Source organism: Netta rufina (genome assembly GCF_964035555.1).
Source record: "Netta rufina genome assembly, chromosome: 6".
NCBI lineage: Eukaryota > Metazoa > Chordata > Aves > Anseriformes > Anatidae > Netta > Netta rufina.
Genome location: NC_140129.1, coordinates 30,101,288 through 30,116,624, shown reverse-complemented (window position 1 = coordinate 30,116,624; position 15,337 = coordinate 30,101,288). Strand labels below are relative to the sequence as shown.

The 15,337-nt window shown below is 44.4% G+C and overlaps 2 protein-coding genes across 2 annotated transcripts in view; one reads left to right on the top strand and one right to left on the bottom strand.

Moving 5' to 3' along the window:
- MGAT5 (alpha-1,6-mannosylglycoprotein 6-beta-N-acetylglucosaminyltransferase) overlaps positions 1 to 2,255 on the top strand; it is a 111,544-nt gene extending 109,289 nt beyond the window's left edge. The window contains exons 16-17 of the mRNA XM_084289622.1: positions 891 to 1,048; positions 1,665 to 2,255. Coding sequence (XP_084145748.1) covers positions 891 to 1,048; positions 1,665 to 1,863 — 357 coding nt within the window. The 3' untranslated portion in view covers positions 1,864 to 2,255. The remainder of the gene's footprint in view (positions 1 to 890; positions 1,049 to 1,664) is intronic.
- Positions 2,256 to 15,204: 12,949 nt separating this feature from the next.
- TMEM163 (transmembrane protein 163) overlaps positions 15,205 to 15,337 on the bottom strand; it is a gene marked incomplete at both ends in the record, with an annotated part of 94,282 nt that continues 94,149 nt past the window's right edge. Inside the window, one exon of the mRNA XM_084289004.1 lies at positions 15,205 to 15,265. Within this exon, the coding sequence (XP_084145130.1) occupies positions 15,205 to 15,265 (61 nt within the window). The remainder of the gene's footprint in view (positions 15,266 to 15,337) is intronic.

Genomic DNA, 15,337 nt, shown 5'->3' with positions numbered 1-15,337 from the left:
TTGATATTGAGAATTGGTAGGTGTTTTGAAATCTTGTATCTGTTAAAATTTCAAGTAGCCCAGCCTTCCTAAGCCTTGGGTCGCAGTCTGGGACCTGTTCCTAGTTTTGTCAGGAGAAAGCAAAGCAAACCCTCATGGAATGGGCCCAAACCTTTTGATGTCCTTTTGATGAGAGCTGCCAAATACTAAAGTGCTGGCTGAGTATAGAGCAGTGTTACATAAGGGCACCAATTAAATTTTTATCTTTACTTTTTCACACTTTAAATGTCAAGACTGTAAAAAACTTGTACTAGTCTTTGCTGGCAGGTGTGGTTAGGTAGTTTCTTCCTTCCCTTTTCTGCTGCATGTGATGCTTGGCTGCACGCGTTACTCTCAGCCAGCTTCTCTCATCGCTGGGAGAGCACCTCCAGCAGCACTTCCACCCAGAAGGGCAAGTGAACTCTTTGAACCCTGGCCGCTTCTTCAGTAGCGCCGGGAGTCCCCTGACCCTTTCCAGAGCAGTCGCCACATGGCCCACTTGAGGCATTTCCCACCTGCGGGGTAGCTGGCCTCTGCAACTTCCTCGTGGTACTACTGAGAGAGCCAAAATGGGTTGGATTTGTGAAATTAAAGAGAGGATCTGCAATTTCTTATGATTAATGAAGCAATGTACAGGTGGAAAGAAGGTTCTTGGGGAGCCATGACCCCACCCTACCTCATTTCAACCAATAATCAGAGGTGGCAATTCCCTCATGCTAAAAATCCTTTTTGTTATGTTTCTTAGTAATTTTAGTACAACCAAGATGAACTGAAAAATGAGTGTTTGGGGTAATAATCACTTATTTAACTAATGGGGAAATTGCTACCAAGGGACTGGCTGCATCATAACAAGATACTGTCTGTCGCTGCAGGACTTCTGTCACGGGCAGGTGATGTGGCCCCCGTTAAGTGCCCTTCAAGTGAAAATCGCTGATCCTGGAAAATCCTGTAAGCAAGTTTGTCAGGAAAGCCAGCTCATCTGCGAGCCTTCCTTCTTCCAGCATCTTAACAAGGACAAAGCCCTGCTTAAGTAAGTACTTAAAAGCACAAATACATTATTTGGTCTCTCTATGTTGCTCTGTTTTTTTGCCACATACGATGCTTGGTGTACGAGTTCTAGGAGAAGGGCAGGTGGGGGGAGAAGCGCTGTTGGTTTTGGCAGCAGCAGCCTGTGAGGTCAGCAGTCAGTCCTTCACAGCAGCGGGTGGATGGCAGAAGTTACTGCTGTGCTGCGAGCTGTTTCACCTAGCGTGTGTTTTTGCAGTGAGGATACAGCCCCGAGACAAGCGCAGAGCCAAAAATTTACATCTTTGCCTTCCTTCCTCCACCTCCTACGTGCAAGCTCGGTACAGTGCCCTTCAACATTGGGCTGCCTGCATTAAGCAAAGGTGCTTGTGCTGCAGCATCACGGATGCCAGAAATGTGATTGTGTTTGAAGGGACTTGTAAAACCTGGGGCCCTCTGCAGCCCTGGCCAAGCAGGTGCACTGCTCCACAGCTTTGGCCGTAATGAATAGTACCTGAAAAAACACAGTTCTAGAGGTACTTGATTTAGTTTGTAATAGGGTATTTTACTTTATTTTTAGTGAGTTTAGTACTCAATTCCCATAAAGTCCACTGATTTTGATCATGTGCTTCACTTTTTAGGCATAACATTGAGTGTCTCACCATCGAGTCTGTGAATGACATTCTGGTCCCCTCCTTTGATGGCAGAAGGAAGCACTGCGTTTTCCAAGGTGACCTCTTACTGTTCAGCTGTGCTGGATCCCACCCAACCCATAGAAGAATCTGCCCGTGCAGGGACTATATTAAGGGACAGGTTGCGCTTTGTAAAGACTGCCTATAGCAGCAGAAGAGCTTCTTTTGAGTTGAGGACAAAATGTAAGTAGTTTTGAGAGGAGCTACTTATTACTTCCTGCACTTTTGTCCAGGTTTTTGGCTGCAGGCAGAGCTATCATTGCTGGGCAGAATTATCTACTAAGAGAGGAAGGATTCATAACAAACAGCTAACTGATCTTTTTTTTCCTATAAGAACATTTGCTGTGTAACTCTTCAAATTGCTTCATCTGTTTGCGAAGAGAAATGAGTCTCGTGTTCTACAGTGATTTGAAGATGACTGCACAGAATAGTTTGTAGAAAATTCCCACACCCATCAAACTTCCTTCTTGGTTCTTTGGGTGACGTGTTTTCTATTTTTTTTAATGAGTTAGAACATCCCCGACCATGGTTAGCTAAAGGATGTCAGCATCATTCCAGTAGAAAACTGAAAAAAAGTGTGCTTGGGGGGGTGGGTGCAGGGGAGGGAGGACTACAATTTATTATAGGTGCACTGTTTTGGGGCCTGCTTTATCTCGAATGGCTGTAAAGTGGCTTACTTCACGAGAATTTGGAATCACAAGATAGCTCTTTATCTGTTATTGGCTTATCTGGGCCCAGTTCTTTGGTTTGTTTGTTTGTTTGTTTGTTTTTAACTTTGTATTCAACAAGGTATTGTCTGCACCACGGCTGCTGCACCACAGCAGCCTGAACAGCGAGCATCACGAGTGAGCCAACAGGCAGTTGCCAGAGCGTGACACATCTCGGTGACTCGACGACTGGCTCGGGTGGCGGCGTTCCCCGGGGTGGAACAGCCCCAAGAACGTGCTGCCACGTCACGGACGGACTCGTCCCAGTTTACTGGTCCCTTTTAGAGAGCGACCCTTGGAATTTGCCCATGCTTCTGTTGTAGTCTGTCTACTAGAAATTCTGTGTGAAGCAAAAAGTATTCAGCATCTTTGGAGCAATATTATCGTTAGAGCCTCAGTTTGTTGCGCCTTCCAGTAGTTCAAGTGTCGCTGAATGACATAGAAAGGTTAAACTAAGCTAACTATAATTATTGTATGGTAGAAACGTAAAATGTTGTCATAACTAGCTAGGTTTTTAAAGAGAAACTTTTTCTGAAGAACAAGAGGAGACAAACAACTGGTAAGAAAAGTACTGATCAATCTTGGGGGTTCTTTGATCATTTTTCTCTTTAGAGGGAGGGTTTTCCGCTGCTTTTTGGTCTTTAGTTTTTAACAGGCACACCAGTTACAAAATTAGAAAAAAAAAAAAAAAAAACAAAAAATAATTCAAGAATTTGAGTTTGATTTGAAACAGCGGGTTAAATCTTACTTTCATAGAACTGATTTTTGTTATTTTCAGCAGAAGGTGGCATGCCTGACAGCACCATTTGTAGTCAGGAAGCAATATGCTAAGGTTAGTGAGAAACAACTCGGCAGTATGTTTCGAAAGCAGCCATCATCTGCATGTTCCAAATTTGGATGTGCTCTCATCATAGTGGAAAAAATCACATTGGCATGAGGGCTTTTTCATAAAGGTTAATATTACCAGATAATCATGAAAAGCACCAATGAAAAGCATAGAAACTTCAAATTTTCCTTTTTTGGAAACATCTGGTCAGATTTTTCTTGTAACTGGCATTCATTATCTGTGTGAGCATTCACGTATCTCCTGACCAAAGACCAATCAAGGGAAACGCCGTGTAATCTTGGATAAATTCTGAGAAGCACAGAGAAGTACCAACTGAAAGTTTCAATCTGCCAGCAGTGTTCGCTTTCTCGAGTTTGTTTCTTGCCTCAGCACTCCTGAGGGTGTCACGCTGTACCGCCCGTAGCACTGCTGTGGACTACAGAGGACCTGAATCCTGAGCTTGCTGAGCATCCACAAAGCATCCATGGGAGATGCTGAGCAGCAGCAGTACCCCTGACTGGGTTGCGATGATAAAATCTGCTGTATTTTAGGGTAGTTTTCCAAACCCAGTGCAGTGGGGTCCTTTAAGGGGAGGCAAACATTTTGTATGAAAAGAAAACAAACACAAACAAGTCTGAAACTCTTACTGCTAGCATATCCCAGCACTTGCTGCAGTCAGCACAAATGTAGCCTGCAGTTGTTTTAATGCCCTCGCAAAGCTGGGGGAGGAGGATTAGAAATGCCTCTGAGCAGGTGTGACAGTTCGCTTTGTATTTATATAAAATATTCCCCACATAACTGCGTATTTGTGCAACTGGAAAATCCTGCGTATTAAAGGAAGCCCGTGCTTCTACCTGGTGCTGGAAGTCCAGGCGACGGCTGAATTGGTCGTTTAGTTCAGCCCGAGGTTCTTCAGGCAGGCATTTCATTCAGAAGGACATATCACAGAATCACATCAGAAACAAAGATGTGTGTGTGTGCACTTACGAATGCGAACCGCGTCGCTCGGGCTGTAGTGTAATTCCTTGCTGTAAATACCGATGTGCTTGATGCCCACCGCTCTGCAGCCCACTTGGCATTCTGCTTTTTATTTTGCCTCTAAAGTTTTATAGATGGGGAAGGTTTTGTTGTTATAAGATTTTCTGGTCTAGTGCTTTGCTCAATGTTAAGTCTGCATTTACCACAGCAGGGAGAGTCTATTATAAGCTCTGTTTTTTGTTGTTGTTTTTTTTTACATGCTGTAGCACTATTTCTTTCTAATCTACTGAACTGAATTACTGCATCCTGGCACAAATGAAACAGCAAACACCAATGCCGCTTGCATTTCAGCCAGGGACAGACTATCTGAACTGGCTTGGCGATCAGTTGGGTCTGATCCAGTTTCCACTGAAACCTATGGAGAATGAGTCCTTAATCGTAAAGAAAAAAGAATCGAGGCCTGTAATTTCATAGGCCCATATTATTCATTTTGAACATAGTAGCTGGACCTCTATTTTCAGAAGAAATATTACTTTCATGAAATACAGCTTCAGTCTAAATTTCTGTAAAAGGAAGATGTCATACAAGAACTGTAAGTGGATAAACTTTGAAGTGCTGATACCGCACTGCCCCGTCCCCAAGCAGCATTAATTCATGCATTGGTACATAAGGGAATCCACCCACAGACAGGCACTCGGCAAATCCACGTGGGACTACTTAAAAGTTTGAGTGATTTAGTAAAATGTGTAATAAATCCATGTTTGAGGATGGAGGCCAGCCTTCTGTCCACATTCCAGAACTATTTTCCTTCCTAACTAAAGGCTAAAGATGTAGTCCGAGTATTGCACTTAAGGGTATTCGAGCTGGGGCTGTGCTACTGGCTGCGGTCGGACAGCTGAGTGTACGGCTTCTTTTACTCCAAAATCAGGTTTCTGCATGACTTGCGTTTGAATATATTGACCAGTGATTGATGGGGAAAAATGTCAAAAGTTGCATAGAAAAACATTTTACAAGCTTTTAAACATATCTCTCATATCAAGACATTCTTTGTTTTGAAATTTTGTATTTTTGTATGTGACCTAGTTTTTTCAAAAGATCTTGTTCCTACGAGATTAGAAGACTTGAGAGAAACATTTACATATTTATTAAAATTAACATAAAATTATGGCTTGCCTTTGAAAGGTGAAGTTGGTAAATACACACTGTTTAAAAATGCCAATATAAACCTCATTTATTTCATATATGCAAGTTGATTTGCACATGTATAAATAGAGTTGCTTTTTGCATTTTTTGCTTAGTTTCTTTGTTTCTTTTTGTACTTTATAGTTGCAGCTCTGTGTTTGTTTATATCAGATTGTTTCTCCTACAAATATTTAATGTTTATGTGCCTTTTTTTTTTTAACTTTGGGGTTTGGATGGGTGTTTTGAATGTGGACACTGTCTGAACAAGTATAATGGAACACTAATTGCAGGTAAAAGTGGTGCTTGATGAGCATATACCTGTTAGCAGGGTGAATTTTGAATGTTTTTACACAGCAGGGAAATTGGTTCTAAAAAAAAAAAAAAAATACAAGGTAAGGGTTAGTAAGATAAAAGAAACTGTAACATATTAATGATTCTTGCAAAAAGTTGGTTCTGCAAGCAAAATGCCCGTTACTGAATACCTGTAATTTGCCAGGTGTGCTCCTGCTAGGATGAGATGTCTGTGTAATGGCCAGAGAGCAGACTAAAGCCGTTACATTCCCCAGGGAGACAATGCTAACAGAAAATACCTGGTAGTCATACCTGATTTGATCAATACGAAGAGCTAAGATCTGTGCTCAAGTTGGTGAGGAGCTCGGTTTTTCAGATGGGGATGTCTGTAGGAGGAAATGCATGGGGTGAGCCAGGTGCCCCTACAGTCCTTTATGACATCTGAATTTACAGGTCTCAGTGGAGAGGGACCTCTGCCTGTTCATCTTACTGCAGATGATTTTCCTTTTAATGCTACTGCTTTGCTGTCAGAAGGACACTTTGCCTGAGAGCTGCTGCCCAGGTCTCGGCAGAACGGGCCTGTTTGTGGGCAGAGCCAGGATTCTGCGCGTTCCCTGTCCAGCTCCGCTCCCAAACACTTGTACCAGACTTCAAAACATGCTTATTGACAGCATTCTGCCTTGTTCAAAGTGTCGGGCAGCTGCAGATGAGGTTGTTAGCTGTGTCCTCTCTCCTTACCTGGTCACGCTGTTGCTGTCCATTAAATCCTACTCGAGGTCCTCGGTTTACCCTTTAAATGAAAGACTCTCACCCCTCTGAAAAGCGAGTGGCCCCTCTGCGTCATAAAGGTGATTTACAAGTTTGCTGCTCTCAACATAAACAAAGTTCAAATTGCTTTTTTAAGTATAAATTTTGCTCAAGATACATTTCAGGACCAGATTTTGCTCCTAGGAAAAATAAATTAAAGGGGATGAATCAGGCTGGGTGCAATCTCATCCAAGTCTAATTAACTTCACGACTCCCACTGGCTTCAGTGATAGTGCAACTCCTCCTTTAATTTCTCCACAAATTAAAAAAAGCAGCTCTCCCTTTTTAATAAAGCACTGTGTGCTACAGCATGGACACCAGACGCAGGTTGCACTGCACGCGTTATCAGCAACCCGTCCTGCCTCTGCTGTGGCACCTGCCATTGCCCGCTGGGTTGGTGTTACTTGTTCAGGAGCGTCACTGCAGAACTTGGCTGTCTGTCTGTCCAGCCTACATTTTGAAGTGCTGGGGGCAGTGGAGGCTGTTTTTTTTGTTGTTGCTGTTTTTAAAGAGAGTATTAGCTCTCCATTTCCAGTTTTACAGTCTTTTTTTTCCAGGGGTGCTAACTTTTTTGGCATGGCTATTCCTTTGTGATGTTTGCTCTACAGCTGCTATGCCTTCAACTTACAACTTGTGATTTCCATTTGTAGTTCTCTGGTCCCATCGTTTTAGGGACCACTGTAAAGTCAAGGAGAGCAATGCACTGACACATGTATGTTTTCTCTTCAGGCTGAAGGGGCCTGGTACAGATACAGTTTCCTTTAGATGTGCTTTAATACTGCTGGAAATGTAACATCAAAACCTGTTTTATGGGCAGTGACTTAGCTCATCTTCACATTTTTAAACAGCTCTATAGTGTGTTTTTTTTTTTAAAGTTAGTTTGTAACTTCCAGATATTATATTTAAATGGAACATGTAAACAGCAAGCTCCGTGTATCAAGTGTGAAATGTTTACTGTAGGAATGTGCTGAAAATACCAGGGGCTGAACCTCAGATTTGAGGCATTGTTTGTGGTCTTCTTCCAGGGGAAAACAAAGTGCAACCATTGTCGATGCATCTTCTAATCCTTCACATATCCACCTAATGAAAACCAGTAGTAGCTTTTGATTCAGCAGGCCTCGCAACAGCACTAAGCCACCTGCTTATTAAATGGGTAAATCAATCAGGTCCTTAAGTATTGATAAAATGAGTCATAACCCCACGGCCCACACACACAGCGCTAAAAACATGCTCAGCTGTAACCAAATCAGAAGCACCTTGCTCTGCTGGGGACTGGGGTGGGCGTCCTGCACTGAGACTCCGTGTCCCTTTATCAAAGGCATGGGAGCAGCATCCCTCAGGGTGCACAAGGGCTTGCAGAACTGATGCATCACGGACCCTGCTGTCCCCACATTTCTCAGCAAGAGTGAAACGCGCTGCTGCCTCCCTGTACCAGGGAAAGATGCCCAGATCGCAGTGCACTGAGGTGCCTGCAGGTACCAGCCAGCCTTCAGGTGGCACGGCCTGCCTCGATCCCAGCAGCTGCAAAGGAGTTCAAGGTATCACACAGGTACACGATAAATCAAGTTAATCTAATCAACTGCTGTCTGAAGGCAGTTCTTTTTAATAGGGTTATGCCCACAACTAATTTGTTATGGTCATTAACAAGGCTGTAGCGCTACAATGACAGTGAAAACCATTTTTAAGAAGCCCTGGGGTTTTTTTGGTTTTCACAAAGAAGTACAGCAGAGGAGGAGGAAATGGCAGTGTTTACCAAAGGGAAAAATAAATATTCTTGAGAAGGGTTACCCTGAAGATTCTAAGAGAGAAATGACAAAAATAGGGGAATATTCACAAAACTAGTTTAAGAAACTAGTTTAAGCTTAGAGAGGTTTGTCTCCTGAAGCTTGTTGGGCTGGCCACTGTAGGGTCAGCCTCTGGAGGGTAACGTGGGGCAGCTCTCTGGGCTCTGCTCTGATTCATCCCCTGGAGGAGTCTCTCCATGGGCAAAGGCTGTAAAATCCTGACTAATCCCCATAGCACCATAAATGGGAGAAAACAAAACAAAAACTTACTGAATCTGTAAAAATAAAAAGCTGCTTTTTTCAGGTAGTAATTTGGAATCAGTGAGAGTTTTTAGGTGTCTGTGAGCTGGCTGGTACCACGTGTGTTTGGTCTGAATCTCTCCTAAAATCTTGATTCTTTGTTGTATTTAAATGCTTGTGTTCCACTATATTTTGTTCAAGCAGTTTGATTCCAAAAGAACAGAACACAGTGGTTCGCATACTGTCAAGTTACTGGGGTTCAGTAGGATGGGATTATTTTATTTTTTTTTTAGAAAAGTAAATGTCTGTACTTTAATGGCATAGAAAAATGCTTTGTTTTCACTGTTGTAGAAAAAAAACTAGGGAGAACTTTATTTTTCAATAAACTTTTTTCTTGTGTGATTTGGATTTATGATTGATTTGTGCCTAAATGGGGAGCCCACGAGCTGCCCATTTCTGTATGGTATCTGTGTGGCCTGTCCTGCAATTCTGCTGCTGCTGCTGGCCCACCCCTTGCAAAGCCAGCCATCGCCTGAGCTGTCCCACTGACCCACGTCCTGGTGATCAGAACAGGCAAGTAATCATCTGGTTTGGGTTTGTTTAAATCTACATTGGATTAAAAAAGGCATAAAATCAAGCTTTATTTCAGGAGGACAGGTCTACACTGCACTAGTTAGGAATTCTGTTTCCTAGAAATTTCAAGCACAAAAGGAAGATTTGGGAGTTGCACGGTGAGACACTGCCATACAGTACTCACGTGGTAGGTACATCATGCCATTCAAAGAGAAAAGCTGTGTTGTGCCAGCATGGCCTTACGGAGTGTTGTCTATCAAAATCCAAGTTCAAAAGCAAAGAGCTTGCGCTGCTTAAGAAACGCTCACATGTGGAACAAGAGATCAGGCAGGAAACTTCGGACCGGGCGCCTGCATTGCTGCAGTTCGCATCCCTCCCACGGCCGGGCTGGAGTTGCTGCTGGAGAGCAGCAGCGGAGAGCAGCAGGTAGGTGCTGCAGCAACCTCCTGGGAAGTGCCAGGACTGTGTGAGATGTCACTTGTGTCATCAGGGACTGGGGCGTGCTGCCCGGGCACTTGATAGGTGCTGTAATAAAATGCCTGGGAGGTTATGAGCTGATGTGTCAGAAAAGACATGCAATATACATGTCTACAAAGAGAAATTCTTATGCTAAACAGTCAGTTTAGGAGCACTGAGAGGTTTCAGTGGAGCCATCCAGGCCTAATAGAAGAGGCTAAGAGGGGAGCACAGATTGCGTTGGGTAGTAAAATGGTTGGGGGGTGGGGAGGAGTAAAAAATGAAGAGCAGGAACAGGAGCCGTTTATGTTATAGAAACGCCCATTTGTAAGACAATTGCTTCATACTTTTTGAAACTACACTGGAGGGAAGCAACTGCTTACTTGGCTACAACCACTTCCTTTTTCTACCTTTTTCCAAGTTTGTATGTTTTGGACTTTTTTTTTTAATCTGGTCACACAACTGAGTAGTTGAAAGTTAGAACAGTACAGAAAGCTGTGACTATCACCTTGGGCTTGTTTTTTTTTCCCCCTTTTTTTCCTATTCTGATTAATGACACACACCACTAGTAATCAATAGCATTAATCAAGATGTCAGGCTGAAGCAAGAACGTGAAATGCCTGCAAGCTGGGAGAAGGCTTGTGCCTTGGTTGTGGCTATCCAGCTGCAGGTCTTTTTGCTGGCTGGAACGAGGCATTGCTTCGTTTCCCTACTTGTTGTTCAGCTCTGACATTGTAAGGAGGCATCTGTAAGACGGCAGGCAGCTACAGTCAGATGTGCTGCAGTCACGTAACAGAAAAAAAATGTATGAGTGCTCGAACTTGGAATAAAAACCACACGTGTTGTGCAGCTGTATTGGAAAGAAGATCATTGGGGGAGATTAAATACTAAGTGCTTTAACTCTTGCACATTTAGACTGGTTTCAGTCAAACTCCAGCTGGTAGAGAGCCCATAGATGGAAACATTTCTGCGAGCAGCACGAAGCAGTCACTGGAAGGCTTCCCTCATGCTGCTACTTTCCACTTCAGCATGCAGCAGGCCAGCTGACTGCCTAATGATGCTCCTAATTTATGGTTGTGCTTGTTGGCACTTGCACGTTTTATTACTGTACCAATCAGGGGGGTTGCATTTCACTGAACTCCTCACAGTAAATCTTTGTTGCCAAAAACTTAGGGATGTTTGCACGGAGCAGGCTCTGGGTGTGAAGTCTCGCTTTACTGGAGCCCTCAGCCTGGGGGAGCGGAGGCATCGCTTTGTGCACAGCTGTGACGAGGGAGCCTTCAGAGCAAAGTGTGCCAGACACAGATGCTGGAATGGTAGCAGCATCTCTTAAAGAAATTGTACCATGGAGCGAGGTTTTGCTGTTCCAGCAAGTGACGGCTGGTGTTCGCGATAAGATCAGCGCAGCAGAGCTCTGAAGCCCTCTCTCGGCTTTGATTTCCCCCTTCCAGAGCAGGCAGGAGGCAATGGGACCTGCCCAGGACTGTGCTCGATGGCTCCTTTACTCCTTCCAGCGTGCTGAGGTGAAGGGTGATGGTCCTGTGAGGCCCAGTCCTGTAAGGCCCGTGTCACTGAGACGTGACTTCTGAAAAATACCAGTTGGTGGCAAGAGCATTGGCTGACAAATGGCCATGTGTGCTTGTTACTGGTGAACCAGACTTTAAACATCGTAGCCCTTCTGTAAAGGCTTGGTATAAAATGTATCACAGCCTTCCTGCACCTGCTTTCCCTGGCGGTGGGGCCACTTCTGGGCATGCAGGTGGTGTTGGGGTCTCCTCTCACACTGCCGGAGCAGCAGCCGTGCTGGCCCCAGCCTGCAGCACCAGGCAGGGAACAGCCCCGAAGTGCCCCGGCTTCGTCCTGCAGTTACGGGTACGGGCGGTGTGTGCGGCCACAGCACCGCGCGGTGGCACTGCTCCCCCCACAGCAGCAGCCTGAGAGAAGCGAAGGGTGCTGTGAGCACAGCGAAAAGCACTCTCCACCTTGCAAGTCCTGGATGGGGCGGCTGCAGAAATGCAGCCCGGGGACACCCCTGGGAGCAGCCCCGGTGCTTCCTTGCCTCTGTGGCTGCAGAGGCAGCGTGCTCAGTTACGGCTTCCCTACAAAGCTGCAAGCGGACTACAGCAGTGCAGGATGCGAACTTGGTGATTTCTGAGTTCAAAAAAATATATATATGTAGCTTTTAACTACAAAGGGAACGTGACCAATTTCCATTGTCTAACAAGGGAAGTATTCAACATGTACCACGTCCCTACCTGGCATATGCAAGGCACGGCTTGGGGCTCAAGACTGCAGCTGCTGTAATCCTTGCTGTGAGAGCTGTTGATAGCTTCCTTCTCTGCTGAACTGCAAGGCAAACTCAAAGCCTCTGCTCAGATTCATCGCCACTTTCAGGGATTAATTTGCAGCTCTGAGTTTGGGTAGGCTTTAGTGTGCAGCTTGTGATCACCAAGTGAAATGGCACGCTGGGCAGTGCTGAGGTTCAGGTGATTCGTCCTGAGCTACCTCAGCTTTTTTGAGAAGTCCACCTTCACTCAGCATAGCTGGGCACTTGTTATGCCATAGTTAGGAAACAACTGGTGCAGACATCTACTGAAGAAAATCAATACAGGAAGTGTTACCTTTGGGTGCCCAGCTAGATCAGGACATCTCAGTAAACTGGATGAGCAGTGATTGCCGTTCCTTATGTGGTGTGCCAAAAGAAGTGGCTTTGATGCTAGCTGGCTTCATCGGCATGTATTTGTTCTCATTTCTGAGGTATTGTTTCCTGGTCTTTTTCCTTTGAAGTCGCACAAGTGTTGCAGTTATTTTCTTGTACTTACCTGCTAATATCAGAAGTGCTTTGAAGCACCTGAAAAGTTTCTGCAGTTTAGGATAGGACAGGATTAGGGATAGGATAGGATTAGGATAGGATAGGACAGGACAGGACAGGATAGGACAGAACAGGATGGTTGGCAGGGGTTTTCAAAGATCCCCAAGTCCAACTGCCTGACCACTTTCTCACCAGAAGCGTGTTACTGGGAGCATTATCCAGGTGCCTGCTGACCACTGGCAGTGCTGGGACGTTACCCTCACTGGGAAACCTGTGTCACCATCTGCCCACCCTCACAGTAAAGTTAATCTGGTAAGAAAAAAGATGAAGTTGTTTAACCTCACCTTTTCCCAGGCTATGCAGCTGGAGGCTGTGCTTACAAACATCCTCTGAGAGGTGTGAAACTTCATTTACTCAGCTTTTACCTGTGCCTCATGCAGGAACACATCTGCATTGTCCTGTGCTCAGCATTTTAACAGGCTGCTTTAACATTGGAGCTGGACACTGCTTTGAATGTCCTACGTGCTTTCAATGGTCTGGGACCGTGTTGCCAAGATTATAGCAGGAGTTAAGTATCTTGCCACAACCAATTTTACCTTCTTGCTTCTCTTCTGAAGCAGCTGGCGCTGGGCTCTGCTAGGAACCTGCTGCTGTAGTGCACAGCCCTGCGGGGCAGCTCTGTTAGTAGGTCCCAGGGGTCATTCTAGTGACTAGCACTGGGACTGGAGAAGTAACAAAGCCCCTGAAGAGGTGGAAAAGGGTAAACAGTATGAACAGAACTAACAAACACATGAAACGTGTAATACAGGTAGGTTCGGGCCATGGGGCTATGATTCTGATGCTGTAGACGCTCGACACAAGTGAGTTCAGCAGCAGGGAAGTACCAGTTTCATGGCTCTCTTCAGGGGACTTGGGAAACACAGTGGGAAAATATGAGGACTAAGCAAAAGCATAACAAATTAGGCCCTTGTGCATGAAGAAAGGGTTTTGGGGTGGTATGTGCTATTTAGAAGTCCACCTTTTGTATGGTGACAAATCCTCTATGCTAGGTCCTTCTGGACTTCTTGCTGAATGCATTTATGAAGGACCTCCTGTGTCTTGTCACGTGTTGTACTTGCAGCTTACACTGAGTGCCGCGCGGTGATGTCTAACATCACCCAGTGACAGTCGGGCATAAGCAGCACCAGGATACTGATACAAACAGTAGTATGAAGTTTGTTTACAACCATTTACACAAACTTGATCAATCCAAGATACGTGTAAACCAGCTATAGCAGCCAAACAAAATTCATTTTGCAGTAAAGCATTTTCTGTTGTGTTTCAAAAGGAAGCGTGTCACCTTCCCAGCGCTGCACACCTCACGTAGGCACTGTCAGGCCAGTGAAACCTCTGGGGTCTCTCCCTGCATGTGTCATTTGGGGTTTGCTTTTAATAAAGATCCTTGAGAACCTGGCTAAGAACTTGCTAAGTGACACATGATGGGAAATACGGTTTTAGATAACACAAGGTGCCGGTGAACAGAGTCCCCACTTTACTTCAATCACTAAACTACTCATTGTAGGGCTACTGTCATTTACATAACCTATTGTAGAGTAGCTAGAAATAGGAATTTCTAGCTACTTGGCTACTTACCACAGTCCTATTTCAACCTCTACAGTAGACTGTCTGCTATTTTTTATCCACCTTTGATAAACAGAAGCAACAATACTGTCTCTGTGTTGTGAAAGCCAACCTGAAATATATAAAATAAAGAGAAAATGGATATAGCCAGAGAATCCAGTTTAATAGGCTGCTATACAGGAAGACTTTGCTCTATGATACATTCTGGAAATAGTTTTCAAATGTTACTTACAGGTACTGTATAAAATAGATACCAGTTTTATTGACTATACATCAAGATTCTTTGATAATTTAACCTGCTATTTAGTAATACATAAGACGTGTGATGGAAGGTGAGCAACACTTTACGGAACAATCTAAGTCTAATAAATAGATCTCTATCTCACCACCAGGTTGAGCCACTGCTGTGTCATTGTCAGACTACAGAGCAACCACAAAGTCACACACGCTGACACATCTGTGCAAAGTACAATAGAAGATGAGAATCCCATTCCTCAAGCAGCTCCTCTTCCTTGCAGGACTTTTTGGCTTTGGTCTGTACAGTAATACTGTGTGTGCTTGTTTGATCCATGCAAAGCAATGGATGGTGTCTTGTTAGGAAAAATCAGAATTTAAACTGAGGAGGGATAGTTTCAGTTGGTTTAGGATTAAAACGGAGTACCTCTCTGCTCACAGAAAGGTTTGCAACTGCTCTTTCTGTGGGTCTAGTTAAAAAGGGGTGGAAGAAGTTGCTACTTAAGTGTTTCAAGCAACACAGCTCTCGGTGTCCGCTCTCTACACAGGGTACTCTGTTAGCCAAAGAGGTTAGCAAGGCTTGCACTTCTGTTACAGCACATGTTGAGGAAAATACAGGCTGGGGGAAAAAAACAGGATCTGAAACTGGCACTTCTTTACCCACAGGTTTATCACATCATTAAGAACACTTTCACTCTAGAGTATACAACATGGCAGCTGGGTTAAAACTGCAAACTGCATGTTTTCTATTTTCACAGGAATCGATAGCATACTTGACAGAAAAATGCTGCTGTTTCGCTGAATTGCAAGCAGTGTGCACATATGCCGGTTTTACAGAGAGATTTCCCATTAAAACAAACTTTAACAAAAACAGACCACGGGAAACAAACCGCATAGTTAATAAAATACCATTGGCACCACTTGCCAAAATGCATGATGCTGTAGGTCTACAGTCCTTACAAAGAAGAGGGTGTGAGCTTCACTCAAACATTTCGTAGTGGCGCGTTTGCCTTACACGGGGAACCATGTCGATGAGCAGCCTGCAGGGGAGAGCAGAGGAGCGGTTATGCAGGGACACAAAAAGAAGGCCCTAGAACTGGGGGGCTTTATTT